At 38.8% G+C, this 19,159-nt stretch overlaps 1 protein-coding gene across 3 annotated transcripts in view; it reads left to right on the forward strand.

Annotated features, from left to right (window-relative positions):
- GALNT18 (polypeptide N-acetylgalactosaminyltransferase 18) overlaps window positions 1-19,159 on the forward strand; it is a 244,808-nt gene that overhangs the window by 103,400 nt on the left and 122,249 nt on the right. For all 3 annotated transcript variants that reach the window (XM_054067429.1, XM_054067431.1, XM_054067430.1), the window contains exon 3: window positions 17,489-17,681. In XM_054067429.1, the coding sequence (XP_053923404.1) occupies window positions 17,489-17,681 (193 nt within the window). The remainder of the gene's footprint in view (window positions 1-17,488; window positions 17,682-19,159) is intronic.

Below are 19,159 nucleotides of genomic sequence, written 5' to 3' on the forward strand. Positions count from 1 at the left end.
TGGGTTTTGTTTTTTTTTTTTTTTTTAAGTTCTGACAGGACTGTGATGCCTTAAAAAAAGCCAAACCAAAAATAACCAACACCCTATATGTCTTTAATTTCTAATGTAAGTGGTAGTGGAATTTGTCTGTCATTTTGTAGCAATCAGCACCTATTTAAGAAGCTCCTCATAGGTTCTAAACTTTTAGATCATTTTCAACAGTAATGATCATGTCACCACACCGTTTTTCCCCAATAAGGATCATTCATTCATTTGTAACTCCCTATCCATAAAACAATATCTCTTCTGAGATAAACTTGGTGTTTTGTAAAGTTCAGTATAAAATATACACTTTTATCTCTTCAAACTGCTTAGCACATATTAAAGAATTGAGCCTTGCTGTTCTGCTCTTTTGATTAAATTTATTGCCTTTTTTTCCAGATTGTGGATACAAAGATAGATCTTTTAAAAGCTGTGTTTGTATTCCTTCATCTGAATATTGTACTGTTAGATGTGTAATGGCACTTGGTATCCAGTTCTTGCCTTGTGGGATGGTCATTAAAGTCCAGGGGCAGTCGTATGCATTTGTGAGAGCTGAGTGCATCCTGTCCTCTGGTCTTGAGGAATAACAGTGCTAACGGAGTTTTCCACTCTTCTTTACGGTCCAATCTTTAGGGGAGTCTAATGAATTTGACAGTGGAGAATACTAGGGAGATACCCTCTTCCATAGTGGTTTTTTTTTTATGTGTTAATAAAATTTTGGAAATGTTTGTGTAAACTCAGCAAAAATTATAGTCTTGCTAATGGAGCAGAGCCTCGCAGAGCTGACGTTGGTCAGACGCTTCCATTCTTCACATGACTGAAGGAGAGGAAGACTGGAATTAATGCAACTTCAAGTGAAAGTTTTTCTGGTTTTTAAACTTGCAAAGAAATGTAGAATATTGCAAGTTTTAAAGCTATTTTATGTGGAGTTCTTTAAAAGAACACAAAAGAGGGAAAAAACCCTTAGAAAGTAGTTATTTCTTACAATACCTGGTTGTAGGATAGGCAGTGCATACAGCTGAAAACAGCAAACAAACCAAAATATTTGCTGGATATAATCTAGAAAATCCTCTTTGCAATTTGTTTATGCAGCCTGCAGGTTGTCTGCATGACTTGTTATCTTCTTTTAGCATGGTTTTGGCCTACTATGCCTTTTCCAAAACTAAGTTAAAGGTAAGGATAGTCTTACAACATTTATCAAATAGCTATTAAACACGAGGACTTAATTCGGTTGCATTTTCTTCACTTTTTCTTACTATTTCAAGGAAAATTAACGACATCTTGACAGTCTCAGTTTATCGTTGGTATTAACATTAGCACAAATCATCTACTTGGCATCAAAGACAGGAGAGTGCTTTTAATGTGCCATTCATGTTTTTTTGCAAAGAGGAGGTACATTATGCTTAGTTTTCTTTTTCTATTGCAGTGTAGTTTACAAGTCTTTAAAATGTACTTACTCCATGCTGCTGCATTTGTGTATATCTCAGGCTTTTAGCCTGAAAAGAGCAATGGCAAATAGGGGTGGAAGATGCCTTTACAGAAGCGCATGTGGGCTCTTCTTGAAAACTGCCCTCTTGTTCTTCAGATTTCTTCAAGTTTCATTTAAAACTGCAGCTCATCGCTCTCTCAGGGGAACTTAGGGAAAATCTTGAAAGTGTGAACTAGCTCCAAACACGTACAATTACATCTGCAAGTGTTTGCAAAGTGCTTTTGTATTAGGCGCACTGTCGAGTGCAGGGGCACTTATCAAAATGACTATTTACTGAGATGCCAGTGGTACACTTTGATGGAAGTGGTGAAACAGCTTACATCATTTACCATAGTGTTGAAATAATTTCTGAAAAGCAGAAAGGCTTTCTTGAGTAGGGGAGCTGCTGCTCTAAAATTTTTGTGTTTGTGAAAAAAGGGCCAAAACAAAATTCCTCAGATGACTGGAAACTGGTGAAGGAGAGCTAATCAGACCAAGCTTAGTACAACCTGTCAAGCAGAGAAAAATCTCATTTTGTGTGATTACTGAAGGTAGAAGCCTATTTTTGGTGCTTTGAGTTTGGTGATTTTATAAGAGAGCTAGTTTCTGTTTCCTTGTGCGCACTTACTTTTGGTGTGGCAACTTAGTTTTGTATTAAAGTAAAACCTGCATGCATGACTAATTAGCATCACAGCCTGACAGCTCTTGGCAAAATAAAGTTTTCAAAATAGTTAAGTGCTTTTGTGTTTACTTCAGGTGACAAAGATTTGGGTTTATGATATAAAACACACTGAGCTTTTAAATCCTCTCAGCTGCACAGATGCAACTTTTACTAATCCCAAAGGAAAATATGGTCTGCTATTCATTAAATGCAGATGAGATTCCTTTTTTAGTAAGCTCATAAGCAGATGCCTAAATTTAGGAACATGTGCAATTACAATCAGCGGAATATTCTGGATCTTTTTATCTCCTTTCTTACACTGGAACTTCCTGTGCTGTGTCTTTGAGAGGTTTCTGACCCCTAAGCCTTACTGTGGAACCTGGCTTATTCTATTGCCTTTGCAGAATGCTCTTTATATGTAGATTTGACAGATGAACCCCTCAGTGGGTAAGGAATTTTCTGGTTGGTTGAACTCAAGGAGTTATGGTCAATGTCTCACTGTCCAAGTAGAGAGTGGCATTCCTTGAGGGTTGGTATTGGAACCAATGTTATTTAATACCTTGATCGGAGAGATGGAGAGTGGGATTGAGGGGAACCCTCAGCAAGTTTGCCGATGACACTGAGCTGTACAGTGCAGTTGACACACTGGAGGGAAGGGATGCCATCCAGAGGGACCTTGACAGACTTGAGTGGTGGGCCTGTGTGAACCTTACGGAGGTTCAACAAGGCTAAGTACAAGATCTTGCACCTGGGTTGGGGCAATCCCAAGCACAAACACAGCCTGGGAGGAGAATGGATTGAGACTAGCCCTGAAGAGAAGGAGTTGAGGGTGCTGGTAAGTGAGAAGCTCAACATAAGCCAGCAATGTGCGCTTGCAGCCTGGAAAGCAAACAGTGTCCTGGCATCAAAAGAAGTGTGACCAGCTGGTTGAGGGAGATGACTCTACTCTGCTTACCTGGAATACTGTGCCCAATTCTGGAGTCCTCAGCACAGGAAGGACATGGATCTGTTAGAGTGAGCCCAGAGAAGGACATGAACGTGATCATGAATATGAAGGCCATGATGATGAGGGCTGGAGCACCTCCATATGAGGACAGGCTGAGAAAGTTGGCCTTGTTCAGCCTAGAGAAGAGAAGGCTCCAGGGAGACATTCTAGCAGCCTTCCAGTACTTAAAGGGGGACCTTGTTGGGGAGTGCAGTGACAGGACAAGGGTTAAAGGTTTGAAGCTGATAGAGGGTAGGCTTAGATTAGAACTTCTTTTTCCTGTGAGGGTGGTGAGGCATTGGAACAGGTTTCCCAGAGAAGTTGTGGATGCCCCATCCCTGGAGATGTTCAAGACCACATTGGATGGGGCTTTGAGCAACCTGATCTAGTGGGAGGTGTCCCTGTTCTTGGCAGGGGGTTGGAACTAGATGGTCTTTAGGGTCACTTCCGACCCAAATCATTCTGTGATTCTGTGCTTTTATTGACTGCACATCTGTACCATTCAAGTTTTGTTTGTGAATCTTTCCATACTTACTAAGAACTGAAGAATGCAAGTGTCTAGTGTATTCAAGTATTTATTCAACTCTAATAATAGGAGGCTGTAATGAAAAGTATTTTAATTATTTCAGTAATTCTGCTGGGAGGGATTGGTTGGGTATTAGTGGGGGAGAGGAGTCAGGAGGATGTTGGAAGTCAGTGTGGAATGGCCACTTCTGTCCCTGCCTCCCTGCCCACTCAGTCCTGGGCGTCCAGCAGGAGGTTCCATGGGCTTGCTTTTGCTTGTTCTCCTCCTTTGAGAAAGCCACTGTTTTCATAGAATCGTAGAACGCTTTGGGTTGAAATGGACCTTAATGATAATGTAGTTTCTTTTCCTTTCTTTTGAAGAACAACTTCTCAGCCTTTTGGCTTGCTGGGAAGAGGAGGGGAGAAGAAAAGACAAGCATGACATTGGGTCAGGAAGCTAGAGGAGGGCCTTGGGCAGGAGCAGTAATAACAGTAAACTGTCACCACAGAGTGGGTCATTGGTGGAGAAAGTCCTCCTCTTCCTTTGGAATAGGTGAAGTAGGTGATCTGCCACCCCCAGGAAGCTATCCACTCTTTTTGTGATTTAAACTGTCCTTGAGCATTGGTAATTAAATAAATAAACAGCCAACCAGTGTAAAAGTTGTTTACCATCTGAACTTTATGTGAGTTCTAAATACAAAATCAGCTAGATTTTAAAACAATCTTTACATTTGTTAATTTTTCTACCAGTAATAATAAAATTCCCTATTGGTGTCAGCTCCTCAACAAAGAATACAAGGAGAAAGTGTGGATTTTAATTAGTGTGAGAATGAAAGCTCTAAATAATATAGTGAGCCTCAAGATTGATTCTTTTGACCCAGAAGAAATAGTTGTGTATGTTAAATCTGAAGTATGTACAGAATTTGAGTGCCACCTTTGAAATGAGATTTTTAGATGGCTCTGTGTCCACTGCTCGCTCATCCTACAATGATGATACTTCTACTGTCTTCTGTGATGGTGGTTGCAGAGGAGTAAAGATGTTAAACCCCTACCTTGGTATGAGAGAGCCTCTTCCGCACTGCAGCAAAAATGGTGTGTGTTTTGAGCAAAAATCTTTTTAGCTTTAATCCAATTACCAATGCTTTGTTACTGGTTTTACCCAAGAATGTCTGATTAATCCTATCCTACTCAAGTTTTAACTGAGGTAGATCTCTTAATTTTAAAACAAAACAAAGCCAAGTTCCACAGTAATTCAGCTGGTTTTCATCCACTTACACACAAAAAAATGATTGTAAATGCAGTTGTATAATTTCGTTATAGAAGGTCTTCCATAAGCGCTCTCTTGTGTTTCTAATTCTTTCTGCCATGCTAAGGAAGCAAGTAAGGCTCACCTTCGTGCAGGCTCACCTGCATGAAGTAGAAGTGGTTTCTGTTTCTAGCACCTCTCTGTTTCATGGATGCAAACTGGTTTCTAATCTGTCAATTTCTATCATCTTCTACTCTTGCCTGGAAAAAAATAGGCAATGTAACCAACTTAGCTAATGGCAAACTATTAGTCAGGCATAATGTTATACACTTGGAATTCATTCGTTCAGATCCTCCTGAAGATGCCAAAGTCAGTGGAACTTACTCCATGTGAAGTTACTGAACGGTTTGTTTCTTCTGTAAAATTACAATTTAATTTGTACATTATTTTCTTTTTGCTTGTACAGTGCTCACTATAATGAAATTTGAAGAGAATTCTAAAACATATTCTCACCAATAGTTGAAGTGTCCAGTATATGTGATAGCACACCGCCTTTTTGGTCCAAGATGGGAAAAAGCCCAGTGCCATAACTCTCACAAAAGAGCAGATATCAAAGATGCTGAGCTTAAACTTTACTTCACAATCTGATCTCATCAGCATTGGAGGGATTGTGGTGGTGGTGGTGGTATTTCTGCTAACCAGAACCATGATTTGGAATAAGAGTATCATGCTGCTTATCTGAAAAATTTGATTGGTTATTGTGCCCAGGTCATTCCTTTGTTTCCATTACAAGAACCACTACCAGTTTGTGGCCGTTGTACTGCAGTTTGGAATGTTGAGATCTACACATCACAAACTAAAGTAACATTACCAAACTAATTTCAAATTAGTTTGGGGCAAATTATTATTGTATCTTAGACTATTATTCCAAAAGTTGTTGCATGTTTTCCCACAGGTTAAGTTCAAGGTAGTACCTTAAGTACAGAATTTTTTGAAATGAGAAAAATAATTTTGCAGTTTAAAATCTATTTCTTGTAATGAAGAGTAATGCTTTTTTTAATAGTCAATAAACATTTATTCTGACCACTCTTTATCTTGAAGGCCTGTAGTTAAGCAATTGTCTGTTGCTTTAAATGGATAGATGCTTTTTAAAAATCTAGTTCCCAAGTATGAGGAATGGAGAGAGATGTTGCTCTGGACAATCTTAAAAATGGTTTAAATCTTAAAAATGAAGCTTTGGAACTTGCTACTCCTTATTTTAAATATCCTTATAGTGTGTTTTTTTGAAAATTAACCTTTTACCCATTTGAGAAGACAAAATTTGTCTGTGTTAAAATATTGATGTCAAGGGATACAGAAAGCCTTAAAAGTGCAGTATTGGTACCTGTCAGAGAGCTCTGTAACTTTATCTGCTAAGTATTATCAGAGGAAATTGATTATACTTGGATATATGTATTTCCTTTGATAATCTTCCAGTAAGGTAAAACGTTCACCCTGGTTTCACGTTGTCCAGGCTTGTATAAACTTTATGCTAACTTTGCTAGAATGTTGCAGGGATCTGTCTAGCTTGATTCATATCCATGGCACAGTTATGGCTGGAGGGGAATTTATTAGGCTAGTAGTGAGAAGATATCTAGTAGAAACAACAACAGCCAGGATTTATAGTGTTTTCAGTTCACAACAGGCTAATTCTAGTGTATACAGGAGAAATATGGAGTGCTTTCCAAGACCTTGTTCCTACAAAGTGTTGTTAACGTGCACCCACACTATGTAGCTTAGTGTTTGTTTGATGTTAGAATAATAATTTTATTTTTCTCCTCTATTTTTTTTACCCTTAGGAAATAACCACTGTAATAGAATTTGCTGTTTAATTACCAGTTTATCAGTTTGCTACTTCCAGTTCTGAAGCCTCTTTGACAAGTTCTTAAGATGTCTTAAAAACTTCAGATTTCTCTCAGAAGACAAATTTTCCTGTTTCTTACACTGCCCTCTAGCGCTGAGCACATTTTGAGAGTCCTTAAACATCTTTCTTCAGGGTAGAGTAACTTCTGTGTAATGACTTCTAGGAAACGTTAGGTTATCAAAGTCTGCCAAGGCAGGAAATGTCCAACTTCTCTACATGAGCATCTGTCCTTTTTAGTTGAACATACTCATGTATGTATTATACAGAACAGGCAGACTTTTGTACAAATGAGACAAAATTTTCAAAATCTGAAAGCTGCCTATGTTTGCAACCCAACATCTCCGCCAGTCAGCAATCAAACAAACTGGTGTTCAAGACACAGCCCAGGTACGTAGAAGTCCTGCAGTATTCTGTATCAGTGACCTGCAGCCTACTGGGACCAATGGCTTCACCTGTGTCTCCTCTTTGGGGTTAGTATCTCTTAGATCTCTTACATTTGCAAGTGTCTTGATCCTGAGCGAAGCAAAGCCAGGTTTTAGGTGACTAGCAGAAGTGAGCTGCCTTCTGACAGTTTCATGACTTGGATCATCACTACAACGACACACATTGTTGCTACTCTACCTGCGTTACTTGAAAACCAAACTTGCCGTGCCCACGCTGTCCCTTTGCTGCGTATGGTATTGGATTGCCGTCATCGGCTTTCAGTAAGTACGTGTTAGCATCCCTTTTACAGTCTCTTGCAATATATTATCTCATTCCATTATTTCAGATCTGAGAAGGCTTGGTAACAGGAACTTCTTAGTTTGAGTTCAAAGATCTTGTGGATGTTTTTTATACCGAACATCTAATATACCCTCATATTCGTGGTAAGAAGTCACTGAAAGAAAATAACAAATCATTACACTATTGAGAACACGTGGCACAATTGACTTAATCCCTTTATGAGTGTGTATTTGATAAATAGTTATCTACCCACAGTCTTGTCTCGTGAACAGTTAATGGGAAAACCTGGGTAATATGAAGACAGGGAAGAATGCTGGGGAGACAGGTGGCACTGCTGCCTGGGGGAGCCGTTCAGGCCCTCTACGTAGTGTTCATGTGTGCTGGTGTCAGTGGGGCTCTGGGGGAGACCCAGATGGATCTGTTCCAGGCTTCCCTAGGGCGCAAGGTTCCAGGATGGCCTATTTGGCCAAAAACAAAAGAGAAAAAAGAAGCGTGGAGCACTTTGCTGTGGACAGGAATCTGGGTAAATATTCCAAATGCACCGCTCTAGCTTTTAGTTTGTATCTATTTGTGGCATTCATATAGGGAGAATACAATGTGATGTTTACGTTTCTGGAGCTTCTAAGTGACTTCAAGAGACAAAGGGCTTCTGCTAAACAGCAGAACCAGACTGAGTTTCCACCCTAATACATACAATATGTATGGGAGTATTTATCGGAAAAAAATAAAGTTTCATCAAGAGATTTTGTTTTTTTCAGGAACAAATGAAAATAAATGTTAGCAGCACTCTGGTAGCTTACTGTTATGTATGTGTATTGGCTGCATTAAAGTGCAATAGTGGTAATGTGTCAATTAGTAAATTGTTTCCAGTTTTCAAAATATTGAAAATTGTTGTGAGTTTTTGGCATTTCTTTCTATATATTCTGTCATATACAGTTTAATCATTAAAGTTTCTCACTGAATGTATACTAGTTACAGTAGTATAGGCTTCTTGACAGTTAGCTTTTCAGGTTTAGTCTTTTTGGGGGTTGTTTTTTCACATTCACTGTCTGTTTGATCTGTCTGGTGTTGACATTAAATACAGAGTGTGCTGAAATACGCAAAGACTGGATATTGTGTTGAATCCTCTCAGGGTGGTTGTGTGTTTTGTAGGTAGCTTGGATCAGTATTAACGTTTTTAACATTAGGGCTTCACTGATCTTCCTACTCTGTACAGACAGACTGACAAGCTCTGTCAGGCTCTTTGAGGAACCCTGGCAACTTCAGTATGACTTATTGAGCTGTAAGTAAGCAGTGGTAGCTGAATGTAACCCACTTTGATATGTCATTTTTTCTTAGGTACACTTCCATTAAAGTCATTTCTTTGGGAACAAAACTAGACTCTGACAAGGGACACTAACTTAACTTGAATAGTCAAAACAATAAAATTCACTTTTCAGCATGAAACGATATTAATGTTGACATCTTGACAGCAGTATTGTGATTTTGGGGGGTGGGGGTTAGGGAATATATAAAATAACCTTTCTGAGAGAAGCTCTGTCGCTGTAATTATAACTTTAGATTTTAGTCTTCTGAGTATACTTTTCTCCATGCCTGATGCAATATTACATCTTGGTGAGCTGCTTCTGCAGTTGCTTGTCAGTGTTTCATCTCATATACAAACAAGGAGATAATGTTTTCATTTCCTTTCATTCACCTGATAGAAGACTTATAACAGTGTCCTGCAAGGGATCAGGCTCCCAAAGCAGGAATTGTAAGACTGTAATTATTAAGGATGCTGAAAATGTGTTTACATTAATTATTATAGACTTTGAAAGTGGGATCTTGCTCCGTGTATCTTCCTGTGTGACAAAATTTAGGTAAAGTTTTTCCCATACCTCTGTATCAAGGCTCTCTGACCCAATATAAGTCTGGGATTTTTGCCTGTTGCCTAGCACAGCCTCCGGTGAGAGGATCTAGAGAGTATGGATTTACTAACAAGATGAAGGGCACATGTAGAGGAAAAGGATGAAAGGATCCTTCCTTCCACAGAGATCTGAAAGGCCATTGCCTACAGCAATCCAAATACAGATTTTTTTTGAGTGCCCTGAGTCTGAGGCCATTAAGACTATAAAAAAGTCGGTACTTAAAATCCTGAAACAATTCCCAAAGTACTACAGAGACAATCTCACTAATAAAGTTGCTGTGAGCTTCTTCAAGAATCTGAAGGGTGATGAGGTTATGTGAGAAAGTCAGTTTCTTCAGTTTCTGCAAACTATGGTACACTTTCTTAAAGGCATTTAGTAGTTTATCCTAACTTCCTCCAAATCTGGCTGCTAAACATCAAAGAGAGATGAGGTTTATTTTGTCCTTAATGATAGTCTACGTAGGTTCGCATCATGAGTCTATCTTGTGAGGTAAGGCATGGTCACTGCATTACCTCTTTAATCATTACACATTCCTTCCTTTCTATGGTGGTAAATCAAAGCGTCAAGCACTGGAGAATTCAGAAAAGATAACGATCAAAGTCTTTCTGCCTACCTCCTGGCATCGTTTTTCTTTTGTGAGCAACCTGTTACGACTGAGCTTGTGTAGTTTGACTTAATTATTGATGCCTTCTGCGTGTCTTTAGCTGACACGCAGTATTTTTGCAGATAGGATTTGCTCTAGTGTTTCTTGTAGGCCTGCCATCAAATGAGGGATAGAACCAAAACAAATCTTATGGATTAGTAACAAAAAACATGTCTGCATACGTCTCTTAAACTATTTTTGCAGCCCTTTTCTGACTTGATCCTTTCTCTTAATTGTAAACCTGTCCACAGTGACCTTTCTTGGTAAGAAAAGCTGAAATCTGTTTGAAGCTGAAAAAAAAAAGGGTATTTCTTAATTAACTTGAAAGGTTTTTATGGAGACAGAGCTAATGATGTCAGTGTGCTTTCCTGTTGAAGCTGGCTGTGTTGTCAGCCCCATCATCATCAGTGATAGTCTGAAGAAAGTTTTGTTTTTGAGGTATGCAGTTTGCATGTGAGTTTTTTACAAAACTTATTAGTTCATTATACAGAAGAGTATTAATTTAGTTGCCATAGTGTAATTGCGCTACAGGAATTTCGCAGTTGTGATTAGGAATGGGCATATTTTAATCCAGATTCTTTATTTCAAGACCTTGTGATATGTGGTGGGATGACCCTGGCAGGATCCAAGCGCCCACCGAAATGCTTGATCAGTCCCCTCCTCAACTGGACAGGGGAGAAAAGATATAACGAAAAGCTCATGTGTCAAGATAAGGGCAAGGAGAGATCACTCAGCAATTACCATCATAGGCAAACCAGACTTGACTCAGGGAAAATTAATTTGATTTATTACCAATCAAATCAGAATAGAGTAATTAGAAATAAAAACTAAATTTCAAAACACCTTCCTGTCACCCTTTCCTTCTTCCTAGGCTTAGCTTCATTCTTGATGTCCCTACTTCCTCCCGCTTTGAGCAGCATAGTAGGGACAGTGAGTGAGGGTTGCAGTCAGTTTATCTCACATTGTCTGCTGCTCCTTGCTATTCACATTCTTCCCCTGCTCCAGTGTGAGGTCCCTCCCACAGGATACAGTTCTCCACAAACTTCTTCAGTGTGAGCCCTTCCCACAGGGTGCTGTTCTTCACAAACTGCTCCAGTGTGGCTCTTTTCCATGGAGTGCAGTCTTTCAGGAACAGACTGGTCCAGCATGGGTACCCCACAGGGTCAAAAGTCCTGCCAGCAAAACTACTCTGGCAAGGGATTCTCCCTCCATGGGGCCACAGGTCCTGCCAGGAGCCTTCTCCAGTGTGGGCTTCCCATGGGATCACAGCCTACTTCAGCATCTACCTGCTCTGGCATGAGGTCCTCTGTGGGCTGCAGGTGGATATCTGCTCCACAGTGGACCTCCACGAGCTGCATGGGTACAGCCTGCCTCACCATGGTCTTCCCCAAAGGTGGTAAGGGAATCTCTGCTCCAGTGCCTGGAGCACCTCTTCCCTCTCCTTCTTCACTGACCCTTGTATCTGTAGGGTTGTTCCTCTCATGTATTCTCACTCCTCTCTTGAGCTGTAATTACACAGGTTTTTTTTCCTCTCCCTTCTTAAATATGTTGTCAGAGAGGTGTTAACCACCATTGCTGATGGGCTTGGGCTTGGCCAGTGGTGGGTCCATCTTGGACACATCTGGCATTGCCTCTATTGGCCATAGGTGAAGCTTCTGGCATCTTCTCACAGAAGCCACTTCATAGCCCCCCACTAACAAAACTTTGCCACCCAAACCCAGTATATGGTACTACTTGTAGAAACAATTAATAACAGTTAAAGAGGCTGTTCTGATATGATGAAACTTGAAGGAGAGATAGACATGAGAAATAATGAAAGAAATGACAAGAGTCGATTTAGCATCAGTCATAAACTGAATAAAAGTTACACAATGTACAACTTAGGAAAATAAATGAGAGTAAAAATAAAAGAAGGAAAAAAGTGTGTTACCAGCGGCAGTTGATGATCCAAATTCAGCAGCACAGAGGGGGATAAGGCACATGAACTCTTACTGTTCAGGGCTGTCTTTATGTTCTCATCTGTAAACGAACAGTGGTTAACTGCAGATGCATATTGGAAGCTAAGAGGCTTCCATAGATAGATCATGATACAATACAAACAGTGCCATTTATAGATGTAGATAAAGCTAAGTCGCTTTTAACAATTATTCCTCATAGATGCTTTAATATCATTGTGCCTTAACTGCCACTGAAATTAGATTACATAAGGCAATATTCCTTACCCACTTCATCTGCTAAATATCAGCTGTTAATGTTATTACATGAGTTCGTGAACTTATTACTTAAGAGTATCGGAAACTTGAACCAGCCACTGATGTTCTCATGGTCTTTCTTAAATCTCGATAAGGAAGTATGAGTGAGCAGGATCAGCACTTGTGTAATGAGATAGACAAGAAATACATTCATGCAACATAAAATTATACTGGTGATAAAACTAAAGATAGTCTTTCAGGGAAGATCACTGTTAAATCTTTGCACAGCCAATGTGTCAGTGCTGTTAGAAGCGGTTCTAACAGAACCATTTGCGGTTCTGAAACAGAGATATGCTTTTGTTTGGTAGTAAATATCCCCAGTAATTAAATAATTACATTATGCAAAAGATAAATAATTATAAATATATTTTGCCAGGATGCTTGAAAACTACTGCTATTATAGTAGGACGCAATAGACTTCATTTCCTTCCTTTCACAACTTAAGAATGCTGCTGTCAATTAAGTGGTTTTCTAGTACTGCCTTGGAATTATTTGGGTTCTCATGTTGGGCAGAAAGATTCCTGTGCCATTATTAACTATTATCAAATGATATTATAAATAGGCATGGTGTTAATCAAGAAAATCCTTTCCTGAATTCCTTACTGCCTGATCATTTTTTTATCATTTTGTTCTTTGAGTACCAGTTGTATGAATTGCTTTACGAAAACTAGCAGAGACAAATGTGTATTGAGAAAAAAATAACAAAATAACTATAGGTTATAAATAGATAAGAAATGGAGGAAGGAAAGGGGTACACTGGCACACTATAGCAGCTGAAATCAGTAAATGGAAATGCATGACTTTTGATGAGATTGTGTCTGTCTTTTCTTGTTGCTTCTAACACATTGCTTGTTTGCATTTCTTTGCTACTAGTAAGGGACGGACTTTTTGTTGCTTTCTTTGTTTGCTGCCTAGTTGTATATCCTCTGAAGAAAGCAAGTTTTTAATTTATTACCCATTAACACATTTAATTACTAACCTGAGTACTCGGGAGTAGAATGGAACCCCCATAATCCAAGAGAAAATAGTTAGTGACCTGCTACACCACCTAGAAACACACAAGTCTATGGGCCTGGATGAGATCCACCTGAATACCGAAGGAACTGACAGAAATGTTCACCAAACCACTTTCCATTATTCATCAGCAGTCCTGGCTAACCGGGGAGGACCCAGTTGTGAGTCTGTATTAGGAAGTGAAGATTCCTCTGTTGTTCTCTTTGCTACTCCTTTAGAATCATAGAATCACAGAATTATTTAGATTGGAGAAGACCTTTAAGATCATAGAGTCCAACCATAAACCTAACTCTGCCAAGTCTACCACTAAACCTTGGCCGCAAGCACCACATTTGGATGTCTTTTAAATACCTCCAGGGATGGTGACTTGGCCACTTCCCTGGGCAACCTGTACTGATGTTTGACAAATGTTTTGGTGAAGTAATTTTTCTAATATCTAATGTTGATCTCCCCTGGGGCAACCTGAGGCCATTTCCTCTTGTCCTGTTGTACCCTTGTTCCCTCCTCCTTGCCATTTTCTGCCTTTTCTTAAATATTTTCTCACAGAAGTACCACCAGTTTCACTTGATGGGCTCAACTTTGGACAGCAGTGAGTCTCTTGGCGAAGTGGCATAGAGCAGCACCTGACCTTCTCCCACAGAGGCCACTCCTGCAGTCTTTTCACTACCCAAACCTTGCTATTAGTATCCAATACACTAGAAAAGGCTATTGAAACCTCTGTGTGTTTCATTACAAGTACAGTGTTAATGTAACTTCATTCAAACTTCAATTACTAATAAAAATATCTTTTATTACTAGGAGAGGATTTGTTTCATGTCATATACAATCTCAATTCCAGCCGTGTCTTCTCATTTGGTGTCTCTGACATTCAATATAGTAAGCTATGGGAAAATGAGAGCAATTTTCTGTTTTGGAGGCAACAGTTAGTGACATCAGATGAAATAATAGATTTTACCTTAATGTTAATTGCATAATGAGTAAATATGATTCATATTGTATGAGCAAAAACCACACAGATGTTTATGGCAAAGCTGTGAGGCTTTTTTGACTCAGGCAAGCAGTGTGTGACCAATCCCATGCAGATGCCATGACCAGCCAGACTTCTGGAAGGAGACACCCTCAGCACAAGTGTAAAGCTGGCTGAAATCTGTGTTATTTATCTCCGGTACTAGTTGATTTCATGGCAAAGCCAGGAGTTAACGTCAGCCTCATGTCTGCCTACAGTGCTGCTTTTTACATGGTGTGCAAAGTTAATGTAGGAGAGTCTTTGTGTTAATATTTGCAGCAGTGTGCTGTGGGTGGTAAGCTTTCTTCCCACAGGATAAATGGAACTGATATTTCCATTTTAGTAATAACTGAACAGATAAATGTGCCTACCTTAGTATTGCTTCAGGCAGTACTACTTACTGGTTCATCTTTGAGCCTTAGCTTCCCATGATCATTCTGCAGTTGTAGAAGCAAGTAGTAATAAGATCTGGCTGTGAGACTTCAGGCCAAGATCTGTTTTCGGAAACTAAGGCATCAAATATGCTTGTTGACTAGCCAAAAGGCAGCTGATGGTCTTAGAATAATTGTTTTTTCTTGTGAGAGATTGAGTAAAGTCACTTCTGCCAAGGGTTTTCAGCCAAATAAGCGGAAGAAAGACTTTGTCATCGGAGATGTGTGCTTAATTCCATTGATTAGAATTATAATTGAAAGTTCTTGCTAATGCTTTTTTTCCCCATATAATAACTTATTGAAATAACATTTACTTAGTATACAAAAAATGGTTATGTTTGGCTAATGGTTTATTAGAGCTTCTAAACTAAATTCATATGTATTCATTGCTGGGAAATCTTAGTCTTGCAGCTAAAACCTGGATTACTGAGCACTTTTTCAATCAGAAAACAGCCTATGTGTGTGTGATTCTGTTAAGGGGTTTATTTCTAGGATGAGTTTTTGACCTTGGAAAATTGTGCTTAGAACTAACCATAGTTACAAATGCTTATGCATGCACTATTCTTAACATAAGCGTTATTTTTATTCAGATATCTTCATTCATTGGTGGGCTGCTTGTATGTGGATGGAGCCTGCAGTCTTCTGCCATAATAAATATAAAAATTAAAACCTTCAGGGAAAGTGTGCTTGATTTCAAGAAATTCAAATTAATGTAACACAAAGGGGCTGAACAAATACTTGCATAGGTTTTATTAGCATGGATGTACCTGTTCTTGAAAAGTGCTGAGCAACGTTAATCTCTACCAGCCATAACCAGGAATGTATCTGATTAAGTATTTCTCACGATGTGAAGATAGTTTGTGAGATTCTTTATGTAAAGTGTAAATTCAAGTTTTCTTTGTGGAGGTTACATCGTTGTCAAACAACAGTTGCTTTTCCATTGCTGTGATTTTTGAACTGGTGTTTAAAAACTGTTCTGCCGTTCTCAAGTTAGGACCCTCAAAAATGATGTGAATTTACCAGGCTTTCTCATTTTCCATTACAGAGTTATATGTAAACTCATAAACTTCACTCTATCACATTTATCTGAGTGGTTGCAGGGCCTGCCAGAGTAGTTTTCTCATTTGACTGAGGATTTAGTGTGTCTTTCATCTTTGAAAAACTGGAGCCGTTTCCAGGGTGCAGTCTGGGAGGCAGTACTTTGACAAGCAAAGAAACATTACATATTAACAGAGGTTGGAATGTAATGCAGAGAAGCAAATGCCATTAGTTTCCTGTCAGTATTGTTGGGGGGGAAGAAAAACATCTTGAAAGAATCAAACAACTTAATCTTCTCAATTTATGTTTTTGCATTTTGAGTTCTTTTTAGTAAGAGATCAAAGAATGTGCGTCCTGGCATTCTTTGGGAGTCGCGATTCTTGTGTACTAGGGTATATCAACTATTATCTTTCGGTGTTCCCACACAGCTAGAAGAGCCAGCTATCAGGTCTGTCAGGTGTGGGTACTGAGGAGGACTTTGAACACAATTGAAGATTCTGCCTATTGGACACATTTGAAGACTTTTCAAAGATTCACTGTGATTTTCACAAGTCTCTGTGTGACTAAACAGTCATGGTTTGTGAGTATAGCTCTTCAGAAATGAGAGTATTTATTTAGCTAGTTAGTTGTTAATGGATATGGAGACCATTCATAAGTAATTAGGGCTTCCAGAAGATGAAGACTTCTTTTTCTTTGCAAGTTTATGATGACAAATCAGGGTCAAGTAAGGTGTTTGATGTTTCCTTATTCGTATACTGTATAACATAAAGAGTTTACGGAGAACGGGAGTTGGCTGGGTTAGATTATGTGGTCACTCGGGTAAAGACTGAAGGGCTGGTTGGAGGAGTGAGATGGTGCTGTCACAGACAGCCCACAAGTCATCTTGGACAGACTTCTCAAGCAACTGAATGTTGAGAAGGGGTGCTTATTTCGTTGTACTGGAACTCTTCTTAAATGAAGTCGTGGGTGTGGAATTTCCCATCTTCTATATTTATAATAGCAGCCAGAGATGTGACCTTGTGGAACAAAAGCATTTCGTAATGACAGAAATATTACAAAATTAACAATCCTGGTACTATCTTTGCACACACCTAAATATGGACTACAAATTTTGATAGACTGGACTGGTAAACTGAACCATAAAATTATTGTGTGACTGAAACTGGTTTGCTGTTTAAACACATGATTTTTTTCTCTCTGTTGGATCTGTAGTTTCAAAAAACTTATTTTACACACAGACTTCAGCAGTCATTTTGCGTGTTCTGTGCAGATTTTTTTCTCTTCCTTTCTTTTTTCTGCCTCAAAACTTCAATCTTCTTGTAGCAAGATAATTCAGGCTGAAATTAAACAGTTCATCTTTCATTTTGTATATAAAAAGAATCCCTTTGAAATTTAAATCATTCAGATTTATCAGTCCTGGCTTTTAGTCTGATTATGATGAAAAAGAATTGTTTTTAACTAACTATATTTAGAATATTAAATTTTGAGCCTTAGGTGCTAATAGTTACACTGATACCAAAGGCAAGTGAGGGCATGTTATGTGAAGACTCGCAGGCTGCTGTAAGCTGGCAGCTTGTGCTGTTCCACGCGGTGTTTTCCCTAAAGTTATGCTTTTTAAAGTAATGTACCCTAGAGCCTGTTGGAATGAAAGCCTAAAATTGTTTCTTTTATGTTCATCTTTTGTAGAAGCTCCACCAAAATTGGAAGAAAATCCTGCTGAAGCGTTCACTGATTCATCTCTGTTTGCTCACTGGGGTCAGGATCTCAGTCCTGAAAACAGACGTATCGCACTTAAACAGTTCCAGTATTACGGCTACAACGCTTACCTGAGTGATCGCTTGCCACTAGACAGGCCTCTGCCTGACCTTAGACCTAACGGGTAAGTGTTACACTTCAACTTAGCATTGCAGGTCATGAGTTTTAGTGTCTGTTAGCTCTTTGTCACCTGGAAGTATTGTGTTATAGAATCATAGGATTGTTTAGGTTGGAAAAGACCTTTACGGTCATCAAGTCCAGCCCTTAACCTAACACTGTCAAGTCCACCACTAAACCGTGTCCCTAAGCACCACATCTACATATCTTTTAAATACCTCCAGGGATGCTGACTCAGTCATTTCCTTGGGCAGCCTGTTCCAATGCTTGACAAACCTTTTGGTGAAGAAAATTTTCCTAATATCCAGTCTAAACCTCCTCTAGTGCAACTTGAGTTGTGTGATCACATAAAAGGTAGGTTATATATGATGACTTTAATCTCACCTACAATTTACATTAGATAGCAAGTGCTTTACTTCTAAAAGGATAACCTTTTTATGTTACATTTTATCCCAAGATCTGACTAAGATAGGAAGAAAATAAGAACTGCTGTTATTGAAAGCCTAGAACTGTCAGATAAAGATCAGTAAGCAGGTGAAACTGTTGAGCTATAGTGGCAAAATAAACAATTTAGTCAAGCAGTGTGTACCAGCTGAAAGCCCATAGAGCCTTTTCCTTACTAGGCAGTTCTCTGATCTGCAGCATGCATCTCAGGTAGAGTAAATACTTCCAATGTTATTGCACAATGGCTTGGTGAGATGGATGGGACCAGGGGGGTGAACAGCCTTTCTTTTAGTGCATTTGAAGCCTGTTCTGGTAGGTCTATTCACAGAGAGAGTTAATGTTCGGCTTTTTTTCAGCCTTGATGATATATTTAATCTTTCAACAAAGAGCAGCTCTGGGGATGGGGAAATGGGAGGACGGAAAACTGCTTGTTTGCAGCTTATTAAAAAATAAATCTTTAAAATATACATCGTGGGTACTTAGGGAATTGAAACAGTCACCAAGATGTGAAGGACTTTTCAGTTCCTTGCCATTCCACAAGAAATCCACATGTGATCTCATTCACTTACTTTAACCAAATGTTTTAATATCTAAAGCAGTACACAGTACATTTTACCCTGTATTAAGTTGTCTAATATTATTGAAAAGATATGAACACCATTCCAGGCATCAGTTTAGCAATTTTAAATATATTCATGCTATATATTATTATATGTCACATTTGAGAAATAATTATGTTGTGGATTTGCTGAAATAATGACTGAGTGGAAATCAAGGTTCACATAATTATATTTGTATTTTAGTTAATCAGTTTAGCACTGTCTGTAGGAGCAACCTTTATTTTTTAATTGTAAACTAATGTAGAGGAAAAATAAATCTTCTGTAACTAACAAGACATCAATGACAGAAATGTGTCTGTTCTTACAGATGTCTGTTCTCTTGAAATGGCTGTCCTGAATGATTTAAATCCAAATTTTTTTATAACTATGAGTTTTAAAAATTGAAAAGATGGAGAAAATTGATGTTACTGTAGCTGAAAGA

This window comes from Cuculus canorus, chromosome 5, assembly GCF_017976375.1.
Source record: "Cuculus canorus isolate bCucCan1 chromosome 5, bCucCan1.pri, whole genome shotgun sequence".
In the NCBI taxonomy this organism is placed as follows: Eukaryota; Metazoa; Chordata; class Aves; order Cuculiformes; family Cuculidae; genus Cuculus; species Cuculus canorus.